At 40.2% G+C, this 12620-nt stretch overlaps 1 protein-coding gene across 1 annotated transcript in view; it reads left to right on the plus strand.

The window, feature by feature from the left end:
• The window catches only part of JARID2 (jumonji and AT-rich interaction domain containing 2), a 315117-nt gene that overhangs the window by 295752 nt on the left and 6745 nt on the right, over nucleotides 1-12620 (plus strand). The window contains exons 13-15 of the mRNA XM_038389592.2: nucleotides 1328-1433; nucleotides 5282-5464; nucleotides 11104-11234. Coding sequence (XP_038245520.1) covers nucleotides 1328-1433; nucleotides 5282-5464; nucleotides 11104-11234 — 420 coding nt within the window. The remainder of the gene's footprint in view (nucleotides 1-1327; nucleotides 1434-5281; nucleotides 5465-11103; nucleotides 11235-12620) is intronic.

Below are 12620 nucleotides of genomic sequence, written 5' to 3' on the forward strand. Positions count from 1 at the left end.
AATTTTGCCTGGGAGTTTTTGGGTGTGAGGAGATTGGGTATTCCTAATACTCTTTTAAATGGCAGGAAAGCCAAGCTTCTTTGGAGAAAGAGGGAAGGAGAGGTTGTGGCAGGCATGGTTTGGTAAATTTCTATAGTGGTACGCCAAGACAGCTGTCTGTTATACCAAACATAATTTTCACCATTATCTTGTCCATCTCCCTGTTTGTTTTCCACCTGTTCTTTTTTGTGTTCCACTAAGATTGTAAACTCCTTGAAGTAGGAGCTGGCCTTTTATTACACGTATATGGTGCATAGCATGATGGGGCACTGATTGGGAACCCTGGGTGCTACTGCAATATAATGATCATGATAATACTGATAAGTGTTTCTCTTCTACATTTCTTTCCCCTCTCCCCATGCAGTATATGTGTCTCTACTTCTGCTTCCCGTTCAGTCTTTACTCATCTGCCAGATCACACCTATACATCCTGCACAGTGGCAATTCCCCAGCTGCATAAAACTTACCTAAGATATTCCTAGAGTGTGTCATGCCACTTCTGCTTGGGAAAGTGCTAATGGCCATGAGCACAGATGAGACTGTGCGTAATTTTTCCACTTTGGTGGCTAGCAAAATATGGGAGGAGGCGAGCAAATATGGGATGCCTGTAGTTCAGCACCCAGTTTAAACCTCTCTTCCTGTCTTGCCTGCTGTGTTTTAGGCATTTGATAGCTTCTGTTGCAGGGAAAAGGAGGGAAGGTGAACTTGAGACTTCTCAAGTAAGTGAAGGGAGAAGATCTTGAAATATTGTACTTTTATTAATCAAATATTTCTAATGTAAGTTCCAATATCTGTATTCTGTTACTTATTTGGGACCATAAATGTTTCTTTTTATTAAAGAAAAAAATGTGGCTTACATTTTAAGCATATGTAACAAATATAGTCATTCAAAGTAAGGATTAGTGTGACTGTATGCAGTGTGGGTAGATGACAACCTGATGGCTGATATCCTTGCTACTGTAGATGTCAGGATGTTACTGATTCTCTCCTCTCTGATTTTGTAGAGTAATGAGTTGTCACATGTTCTGCTTTGGGGATAGCTTGTAATCATTTCAACCTTTTCTTTTCCTTTGACTATAGTAAATACTATAGGGTTGAATCCAAATAAATAACTCCCTATGAATCTGAAGTATCTTGCCAAAACAGCTGGGGGGGCTGTTTTAATTTTTTTCCACTTGCTTTTCGCTTTGGAGTGGATTTGGTCAATCCTTCCCTTTACTGAACAAGTTGGGGAATACCATTTACTACATAGTAAATGCTCTTTCTATTTTCTCTTTTAAACAAACAGGTATTGCATTCCTGCTGCGGAAGAGAACAAACTTGATGATGTGGTACATACCCTGCTGCAAGCCAATGGCACTCCAGGGCTGGAAATGCTTGAAAGCAATGTAATGGTAAGTTGAATTTTGTTTTGTATCTGTTAGAATCCAGTGCTAATCAGAAGGGTGGTTTTTTTTAATTCACAAATGTTATTGCTTTTGATTTTAAAAAGAAAAACGTTGCCAATAAAGTCTGGACCCTTGCCACCTGCAGCAGCATTTACCACACAATATTTCCAGTATATTCCAATTCTAGAGACTGCTGAAATAAAGATTAACCCTGCATGGCAGTAAATGCCCATTCTTTTCAAAAGCACCCATAATCCATTTAAACATGTAAAATACACATATGTCCAACATTTTCATGAATGAAATCTCTGTCATGGCAGATGAGTCCCTGTTGTCTTTTATGATGTCCGTCATAGATATGAGATGGTTACGGGTACTTACAGTTCAGCTCCTTTGTTTACTTTATAGTTGATACTTCCCATTTTCTCTATGCAGTGGTGTTGTAGCTGTGTCGATCCCAGGATAAGAGAGAGACAAAGTGGGACCAACTTCTGTTGATGAGCGAGAGAAGCTTTTGAATTTACAATTTACAAGCTTTACTCTCTCACTTACAGAAGTTGAGCCAATAAAATATATAACCTCATCCACGTTGTCTCTCTCACTTCCTATTTTAAGCATTTAAAAATGAAAATTTAATAGGCTTTTTTTCCTGGGTGCTTTGTCAAAAAAGCAGTTAAAAAATAAAAGGTGAACCATCTTTATGAATAGAAATTCCATGCTTGACTATTAAGATTATAGCAGTAGGGATATACTACCGACCGCCTGACCAGAATGACAACTATGAAATGCTCAGGGAGATTAGAGAGGCTACAAAAAAATAAATTACCCAGTAAAAATGGGGGATTTCAACTATCCCTATATTGACTGGGTACATGTCCCCTCAGGACGGGATGCAGATGAAATTTCTTGACACCTTAAATGACTGTTTCTTGGAGCAGATAGTCTTGGAATCCACAAGAGGAGAAGCAATTCTTGATTTAGTCCTAAGTAGCACACAGGATCTGGTTCAAGGGGTGAATATAGTTGAACTGCTTGTTAATAGTGACTATAATATAAATAAATTTGACATCCCGGGGGGGGGGGGGGGAGATTATACCCAAGAAGCCCACCACAGTAGCAATTAATTTCAGAAAGGGGAACTACACAAAAATGAGGAAGCTAGTTAAACAGAAATTAAAAGGTTCAGTCCCAAAAGTGAAGTGTCTGCAAGATGCATGGAAACTTTTTAAAAACACCATAATAGAGGCTCAAATTAAATGTATACCCCAAATTAAAAAACATAGAGGACAAAAAAAAGTGCTACCATGGCTAAAGAGAGGAAAATAAGTGGTTAGAGGCAAAAAAGCATCCCTTAAAAATTGGAAGTTAAATCGTATTGAGGAAAATAGAAAGGAGCATGAACTCGGGCAAGCCCAGTGTAAAAGTATAATTAGGCAGGCCAAAAAAGAATTTGAAGAGCAACTAGCCAAAGACTAAGAGGAAAAAAAATGTTTTAAGTAGATCAAAAGCAGGAAGTCTGCTAAACAATCAGTGGGGCCACTGGATGATTAAGGTGCTAAAGGAGTACTCAAGGACGATAAGGCCATTGCAGGGAAACTAAATTAATTCTTTGCATCAGTCTTCATTACAGAGGATGTGTGGGAGATTCCCACATCTGAGTCATTCTTTTTAGGTGACAAATTTGAGGAACTGTCCCAGATTGAGGTGTCATTAGAGAAGGTTTCAAAGAAACTGATAAATTAAACAATAACAAGTCATCAGGAGCAGATGGTATTCACCCAAAAGTTCAGAAGGAACTCAAATATGAAACTGCAGAACTACTAACTGTGGTATGTAACCTATTGTTTAAATCAGCTTCTGATACAGTGGATATAGTGTATGCAGGCTTTCAGAAAGCCTTTCACACAAGGTCCTGCACAAAGGCTCTTAAGCAAAAGAAGCAGTCATGGGATAAGAGGGAAGACCCTCTCATGGATCAGTAAGTGGTTGAAAGGAAGGAAACAAAGGGTACGAATAAATGGTCAGTTTTCAGAGTGAAGAGAGGTAAATAATGGTAGTGGTAAATACTGGGACCAGACCAGTTCAACATACTCAGAAATGATCTGGAGAAAGGGGTAAACAGTGAGGTGGCAAAATTTGCAGATGATAAAAAATTACTCAAGATGATTAAGTCCCAGGCAGACTGCGAAAAGCTACAAAGGGATCTCATAAAACTGGGTGACTGAGCAACAAAATGGCAGATGCAATTCAATGTTGATAGAAGCAAAGTAATTCTTATTAGAAAACATAATCCCAACTGTACATACAAAATGATGGGGTCTAAATTAGCTGTTACCACTCAGTAAAGAGATCTTGGAGTTATTGTGGATAGTTCTCTGAAAACATCTGCTCAATGTGCAGGGGCAGTCAAAAAAGATAACAATGTTAGGAACCATTAGAAAAGGGATAGATAACAAGACAGAAAATATAATGCCTCTATATAAGTCCATGGTACACCTACATTTAGAATACGCCGTGCAGATCCTGACACCCCATCTCAAAAAAGATACATTAGAATTGGAAAAGGTACAGAGAAGGGCAACTAAAATGATTAGGGGTGTGGAACAGGTTCTGTATGATGAGAGATTAAAAAGACTGGGACTTTCTAGCTCGGAAAAGAGATAGCTAAGGGATAGGAGAGAGGTCTATAAATTCTTGATTGGTGTGGAAAAAGTGAATAAAGAAATGCTATTTACTCCTTCACATAACACAAAGAACCAGGAGGTCACCCAATGAAATCAGTAGGCAACAGGTTAAAAACAAACAAAAGGAAGTACTACTTCAAACAATGCACAGTCAACCAGTGGTACTCTCTGCCGGGGATGTTGTGAAGGACAAAAGTATAACAGGCTTCAAAAAAGAATAGGTAAGTTCATGGAGGATAGGTCCATCGATGGCCATTAACCAGGATGGTCAGGGAGGCAACCCCATGCCCTAGGTGTCCGTAGCTTCTGACTGCCAGAAGCTGGGAGTGGATGATGGGGATGGATCACTCAATGATTACCTGTTCTGTTCATTCTCTCTGAGACATCTGGCATCAGCCACTATCAGAAGACAGGATACTTGGCCTTGTGGACCATTGGTCTGACCTAGTATGGCCATTCTTATGTTGTACTAAAAAGTTATGTTTTTGAGGATGTAAGTTATGCTGACCTGGAGTTCGGTGCCAATCTTAAATTTTTGGCCATTCATTAATAGGGAACTTTGATGTTGTAAAACTGGGAAAGGACAGGTGAGGAGTAGGTTAATTTTTGGTGTTTTTCAGGTGTGTTGATATTTTCTAGGCCTTGTTTATTGAAACCAGGAATTCTGTGTAATAGTAAATTCCTTAAACTGTTCTTAGCTTCCAATGTTTTAACGTCTTACCTAGCATGCATGTAATATACTTTTAGATGCTAAATATATTTTATATATAAAATAGATCTGCGCAGACCTTGAATAGCAGATTTATTCTCTGACCGTCTTTAGAATGGCTTAGTTACTTTAACAAAGGGAACTGAATTTCTGTAAAGAAAAACTAGTGGCATGAAGTACCAAACTGGCTAGTTATTTGTTTTAAATCACACCAGTTTTCATGTAATGCGGTTGAAGGCCCTCACTGTTGTAACTGCACCCCCACCGCCAGTACTTGACATTCCGGACACAGGAAATTCCGTGTTTCATATTGGGCATGGTGGAGAAGGTAAAATTAATGAGATGTCAGTATTACATGTGATCACCCTTCCATAGCAAGCAATGCATGGCAGTGCCCAATGAAGAGGGGATCTAACTATAAGAAGGATTCAAACTTTTCCTCATATTTTTATTCTCTCTAGATCTCCCCAGAGGTCTTGTGCAAAGAGGGGATCAAGGTGCATCGTACTGTACAGCAGAGTGGGCAGTTCGTAGTCTGTTTTCCAGGATCCTTTGTGTCTAAAGTTTGTTGTGGCTACAGTGTTTCTGAAACAGTGCACTTTGCTACCACCCAGTGGACAAGTATGGGTTTTAAAACTGCCAAGGTAAGGTGAAAAATGGGAGTTTAAAATGGGTTCATAACCCTATCGATATCTTTAAAAAGTCAGCAAACCAAGCATTCTGGCATGCGTAGTACACAGTGATATAACTCCAGAGCATTTGCAGATTATTTTAAAATATCTATTTCTGAAATTTGTGGAACACTAAAACTATATCTTCACTCCAGAAAAGAATCCTAAATTAATATGTGGTAACCAAAGACTGTATAGGTCTGAAAATGGCATAAGTTTAGTTCGGAGTTAGAGTTGTAATCATTCACAAGGACACTTTGGAAAATTCCTAATGAGCTGTCAACAATATATTGTATTATGCTTACTAGATTTGTTTAAGGCAACATGTCCAAGGATAATATGAATCTCAAATATAAAGATCTAATTAAAATATGGCTAATTTGGGGGATGAGGAGTAGGCAAAATCAATTAGTTTTTACAGCTACATTATTCTGTCTGTCTGACCCTTCGTCAGCAACTAGCTGCTGATCTGATTTGACTTGAATTTAAAATTCCTAGGTAGATTGACCAACCCATCTGACCTGAAGCTGAAAGTAAAACTAGCTTCCTGCATCCTTTTCATACCTCTGAGTGACATGCCATTGAACTGTGGTAACAAATGGCTGACGTGCATGCCCAGCATGCTGCTTAGCTAAATTTCTCCTTGGCCTCCACGTAGTCAGTTTTGGGGGGCAAGAACTTTTTTTTTTTACTAATTACCTCCTTCCCTGAAATGCAACATCGGCTTCACATGTACTTTGGTGACATTTACAGATAAGCCAGGACAGATTTTCATTTTCAGCCTCAAGTCAAATGGTCAGTACGCTCAGCATTTTTAATTTGAGAACAGCAGCATGACGATCAGACAGTAAGTTTCATTTGTCCAGACCAGGTTTGAGTTCTTTTGTGTTCTCGGTAAGTAGCATTCTTCCAAGTCTGTTTTACATTAAACAGATTTTTGAAGTAACATAGTGGTAAGATCAAAGCCATGTTGCATTTTTTTGATGTGGATGGAATAGGATCCTGATTTTACCCTTTAGTGGCTGTTATAAACTCTACATACAAAGAGTCTTCCTAAGCGTGCGTTTGACTGTCAGTTGTGAAAGAGCCAGTGTCCTAAAGGTAAGGGATTCTTACTTAGGGATTACTGAAAATCTCTGCTTGGTGTCCCAAAATCTGAAGAACAGTTTCTTTTGATTAACGAGATTGGCACTGGATGAATATAACTTGATTGAAAATTCAGCAGATTCTAACTGTGATAAACCTACCTTGTAATCTGATGTTATATCTTTCACAAGCTTTAAAAGAATCTAGATATATAGTTATATCAAAATATAACCTTGGCAACCTCTATTCCTTCCCCCCTCCCCCACCACCTTTCAAACCATGCTACCTTCTCAACTCCCCTTTAAGCCATGGAAATTCCTCCTTGGTTCCTTCACTTTGAGGAGAGATACTTTCAGAGACTGACTTTGTGCTTTTCAGAGCTCTGTTATGTAGACATCAAAATTCCTCCTTCAGGTTGTTAATGAATTGACTGACAGCCATATGCATGTCTAGTCTTCTTACAATTCTGGACAATAACATTGATAGTTTGTCATCTGCTTTGATTACATGTTGACTTTGCTCTTATTAGCTGATGTGATTTTATTTTATATGTATTGCACTGTATAGTGTTGGTAGCTTGTTCCATGTTATATTTTGGCTTGACTCCTCAGAGATTTCTTTTCTAAGGAAACCTGAAATTCCAGATCAGGAATTGGATTGTGATGCTTGACTAATCTGACTGCTGTTGTGAACCTGAGATAACAATCAGTGTCCTTCTCTGAACTAGCAGATTGCATTTAAGGAAATTTTGGCACAGACAGAAAAGAGTCTATTAGAAATTTTTGTCAGATGGGCTAAGTATTTAAAAGTCCAGCCCTTCATCTTGTGACATTCCTGTGTTGCAAACCACGCATTTTAGGGCTGATACTTCAGCAATGATCTGTGGAACTGTCATTCCATCAGGCGCAGATCAGTTACAACTTCTGATGGCTCTAACTTATCGTTATCCTCTTTCCAATTTAAATGTGGCCTCCCAGACTGAGGCTACCGCAGTCTTACCCTTGAACTTGCCATTCCGAACCAACTACTACCTTTCCACTCAAATATGTTTCATAGGGTGAACAAATATTACCAGTAGCTAAATAACAAAATATTTAATACTTTCCCCTCCAATGTCCAGCAGAGAAATCTGCCTCAGCTACTCTGTCACCACAGAGAGGAACTCAGTCAGCTCACTAAGGGTATGTCTACACTACAAGTGCCACAGTGGCACAGCTGCAGCATAACAGCTATGTCACTGTAGCCCAGACCCTTAGTGCTGGAAGGGTTTCTTCAGTCACTCAAGTAAATCCACCTGCTTGAGAGGCAGTAGCTAGGTTGATGGAAGAATTCTTCTGTCGACTTAGCTGTGTTTACAATGGTTTCAACGTAACTGCCTCACAGAGGACACAACATTTTTCACAGCCATGAGCTATGTAAATAGGCGTAAGAAAATCCAAGATGCATCTGAACGACCTATATGCCATTCCTACCCACACACTCATCCCAACTGCACTCTGACTCCAGCACAAAGAACCTGGTTTAACAAACATTTTTCTCTTCACTTGCATTGTGTGTCCATTTTGGCATTTCCATGTTCACTTAAGATATCCCAGATAGTGTCATTCCTCAGATAAGTCGTCTTACTTTAACCAGGCACTCTGCAATATTTGATCTGTCACAGAATGGTGCATTCTGGGGTGCTTTCAGTGAGAGAGAAATTACTAAGAGTGTTTGCTTAGGAGGGTAGGACAGAGAAGGAGAATTTTCAAAATGAAATTAACCTATATTTTCTTATTGCCCCATAGATTGGCTAGTGATGACATTCAGAGAACAGGGTTTAAATCTAACAGTTTTTTTCTGACATTCTGACAGGTATTTTTGACATTCAGCTAACAGGGTTTAATTCTCCTTCCATTTTTGTTTTGCAGTCTCCTTTAAACTATGCCTTCTTGGCCTAGATCATGCCAACTTTGTTACTGTATATCTTAAAACTGTTGTTCTGTCACTCTGTTTATGAAAGCGATTTTCTGAAGACAGTGAAAAACCCCCAAACATTCCCTTATTGCAAAATGGAAAAAGAAATTTGCCTGTACTGAGATACGGAAAAGATTTAGCCATCAAATGGCAACTTCCAGTTAGCCTTCTGATCACAGATTCATCGCAAGACATTCTCATACTCAGTAACATTAGAACTCTTATCAACTTTGTGATTTGATATAGCACTCCTCTTCTACTCCTGGGGGAATTCTGTGCCCCCCCCCAAATAAATAAATAAAATCTGTGCACAATATTTTCAAATTCTGCATATTTTATTTCTCAAAATAATCCCACCAGTTTCAATTATTTTTGGTCATTTATTTCAAAATACCTTCAACAAGTATGTCTGTAACAATACAGACAACAAAAAATGCTTTTTGAGACACAGATTCTTTACTAGGCAAATTAATACAGAACTCTGGAGTAATGATTCATTTAAACTACAATATGGAACCGTATTTCCTGTACCTCTCAGAAGCAAAGGTTTGGGGGAGTGAGATGTAAGCGGGAAGTTGAGGGAGAGGGAAGTAAATTGCTGGGAAGGAGCCTGGGTGAGAAAAGTATGGAACAGGTTTTTTGTCAGGGCAGAGAACGACTGTTAAGGAGCTTCCTGCATTCAGACCTTGGCTGAGGCCTCTTCCATTCAGTGAGGCACATCTGCCCCCTGTACCCCCATGTGTCTGTGCCCCCCATCCATGTGTCCCTCCACCTCCACTCAGACACCATTCCCCCATCCCTATGTGTCTCTGCACCCCCTCCCACTGTCCCCAAGTGTCTTTGTGCCCCCATTCAGCCACCTCCCTCCCACTTCGCCCATGTGTCCCTGCACCTCCATTCCCATTCAGCCCCTGCCCCAGTCTGTCCTACTCCACTTGCCCCTATGAGCCCCCATCTGACCCCCACCCCCATAGCCCATCTCCTGACATGGCCTGGCCGGCACTGCAAAGAAGGCAGGCTCTTTCTCTTCCTTAGCTGGTTGGGAGCTGCTGCTGTGCTCTAGCACCACAGTGCCCTCTGGTGGACAAAAGGCGGAACTGGGAAAAGGTAAATCTTGCCCATATGCTCAGGGTTTAGCTGATCGCTATATTTGGGGTCGGGAAGGAATTTTCCTCCAGGGCAGATTGGAAGAGGCCCTGGAGGTTTTTCACCTTCCTCTGTAGCATGGGGCACGGGTCACTTGAGGGAGGCTTCTCTGCTCCTTGAAGTCTTTAAACAATGATTTGAGGACTTTAATAGCTCAGACATAGGTGAGGTTTTTCGTAGGAGTGGGTGGGTGAGATTCTATGGCCTGTGCTGTGCAGGAGGTCGGACTAGATGATGAGAATGGTCCCTTCTGACCTTAGTATCTATGAAACTGCAGAGGTTACTATCTGCTGGGAGCAGCTGCTGTGTTTTAGTGCCATAGTGTCCTCTGGTGGGCAAAAGGGGGAACAGCAGCAACATTCCAGCAGCTTTTTTCTGTGTAAAAAATTAAAAATATGCACGGCTCATTAATTATATGCATGTGCAGTGGTGGTACTCTGTTCATTATTTTGCTACCTAGCTGACTTGCAATTCATTATTTTGTATTTATTATTTCTTAAATGCCAACAATATGTTTGATGCTGTAAGACACTCAAAACTAAGCCAGACCCTGCCCAAAAAGACAGAAATAGGGAATACTGACCGTACTGGGGAGCTCAAAGGAAGGAATATTTAAGTGATTGGTTTGGTTCACTTCTAGTCAGCATTGCAGAACAAATGAGTCTTTAGGAGGGAATACAGAGAGGTGTTGGTTTGATGAACCAATATGGATTATGCATTATTCTGTCATGGGGTCCCAATCCAGATCCTAGTGAGGTCAATAAAAAGACTCCCATTGATTTCAGGAGGTAGTATTGTGATTTGTTTCTCTGTCTTTTTCCTCAGTTTCTTGACATCTATACCTACTGTCCTTCCTGCTGATTGAATATGATTATCTGTCTCTAATAAGATGTGTGCTTGAAATATGGGGAAAGCCAGTTGGCACTGGAGTATCTGCCAAATACTTATTAAATATTTTATTTATCTGAATGAATTTGTCCTAGATGGACTTTGTCTGATGTACTTGTTTCAGTATTAGATTCCACAATAAAGTACTCAAAAATTTAAGGAAAAAATCAGTAACAAAAAATCTTAGTCTGACTTCTTAGCTGTAAAGAGCATTATGTTTTACTGAGACTTTTCTTGTCTCAATGCCTTGTATTGGTGAGCATTAATTTGAAGGTATATAAAACTGTCTCTGTAGGGAACACACTCCATGGCACCTTTGTAGCATGTTTGTCTGCCTTAGCCAGGCTTAGGCTTCAGTGTTTTGTTCTGTCACATTGCTTAACCTAGAGCAGATGCAGGAAGTCGTAATTCACAGCCCTTTAACAGGAAACATACAGCTTTAAAAAAAAAATCTAACTTTGTTCTGCGTTAAATTTATCCAAATTATTTTTCATTTAATTTTACTCAAGAACTAACTTGGAAATCTGTTAACTCAGGAAATGAAGCGGCGACGTATAGCCAAACCGTTTTCAATGGAAAAGTTGCTTTATCAGATTGCAACGGCAGAAGCGAAAAAGGAAAATGGACCGACTCTCACTACAATATCGGCACTTCTTGGAGAGCTCAGGTAACAGAACAAGGAGTCTGTTTCATGTATCCTGTGTTTCACAGAGAAACTCTGAAGATGACACAGTTTAAGTAATAATCTGAGTCAAATCTAGCAGTCACTGACCCAGCAAACCTGCTTGAGTACAGCCATGTGTAGAAGAAACTTCCTTGGCTGTATTTGGTGTCAGAGTGCCAGTGGTTAGGATATGGTGCTGTAAAATAACATCCCTTTTGTAGCATCAAAGGGTTTATATAGTACAGCTATAGAATATTTTTACATAGGGCAAACCAAGAGCTTCTGTACCGGTGGCAATGTGTCGTGCACTAGCAGTTGGATGGGAATAACTTCAAACTCCTTTTTTCTCCCTACAGTGATTAAGGAACCATATTTAGGGTTTCTCTTGAGGTAGGAAGGTTTAAGAAGGGGGGAAAAGGAAACATGATACCATGTCAGCTGGCTTCCGATGTAATGATCTTCTCTTTTGTTCCCTACCATGTAGCATCGCTACCTATCTTTCAAGTTTGTGACAACTGGGTAGTGCTGGTCGTAGTACATCGAGTAATCAAGATGTCTGGAATCTACAAATTGTATTTAACAAACTAATATTAATATGTCACTGGAAATTTTCCAGATTAAGGGGGAAAAAAATCCCCATACACAATTATTTGTATTAGTGTTCAGAGTAAATTACAAGAGGGAAATTTATTTTCAGGTGTGCTAGAACATGCTACCTGAAGCCAGTTCCCCAGTGGGACTAATAGCATCCACATGCATTTTTTTTTTTTTCCTTGAAGGGAAGAAAGTCTGCAATTGTGCAATGAGGAACAAAAATGTTAGTGCTTGCTGTTGAAATGCCATGTTGACCGTTATCAGAGTGGTTCTCAAACATGTTCATATTCTGGACAACTTCTTAAGGTCAGGATCCTCTGAAGGATCTCAGTCATTCCTGTGCCTGCTTATGTGAAAAAGAAAATGAAACCCTAGCCGCTCTGTTTAATCTGCAGCTGTGAGCAAGTTCCCCAGCCTGCATAGACAGACTAGCCCTACTTCTGCTTGAGCTAACATTCTAAAAACAGCAGTGTGGATGTTGTGGCTTGGGCAGCAGCTTGGGCTCTCAAGCTCACTTGACCCCCTGGGGCTGAGCTTGGGTTACTAGCCCGAGTCTCCGCTGGAGTTGCAACATCCACAGTACTATTCACAGCATGCTAGGTCAAGTGAAGCTAGCACAAATCTGTCTACCCAGCTGGGAGGAACGTTTCTAGCTCCAGTGTAGAAATACCTAGGGTCTCCTGTTTGTCCTGGTTCTGGGTCTCTTGCTGCCTCCTCCGATTGCTCAATCTTCCCATTTGTTTAGCTTGGCCTCTGCCCCTTCCCCACCCCAATATCTTAGCTCTCTCTGAACCT

This window comes from Dermochelys coriacea, chromosome 2 (genome assembly GCF_009764565.3).
Source record: "Dermochelys coriacea isolate rDerCor1 chromosome 2, rDerCor1.pri.v4, whole genome shotgun sequence".
Taxonomy (NCBI): Eukaryota; Metazoa; Chordata; order Testudines; family Dermochelyidae; genus Dermochelys; species Dermochelys coriacea.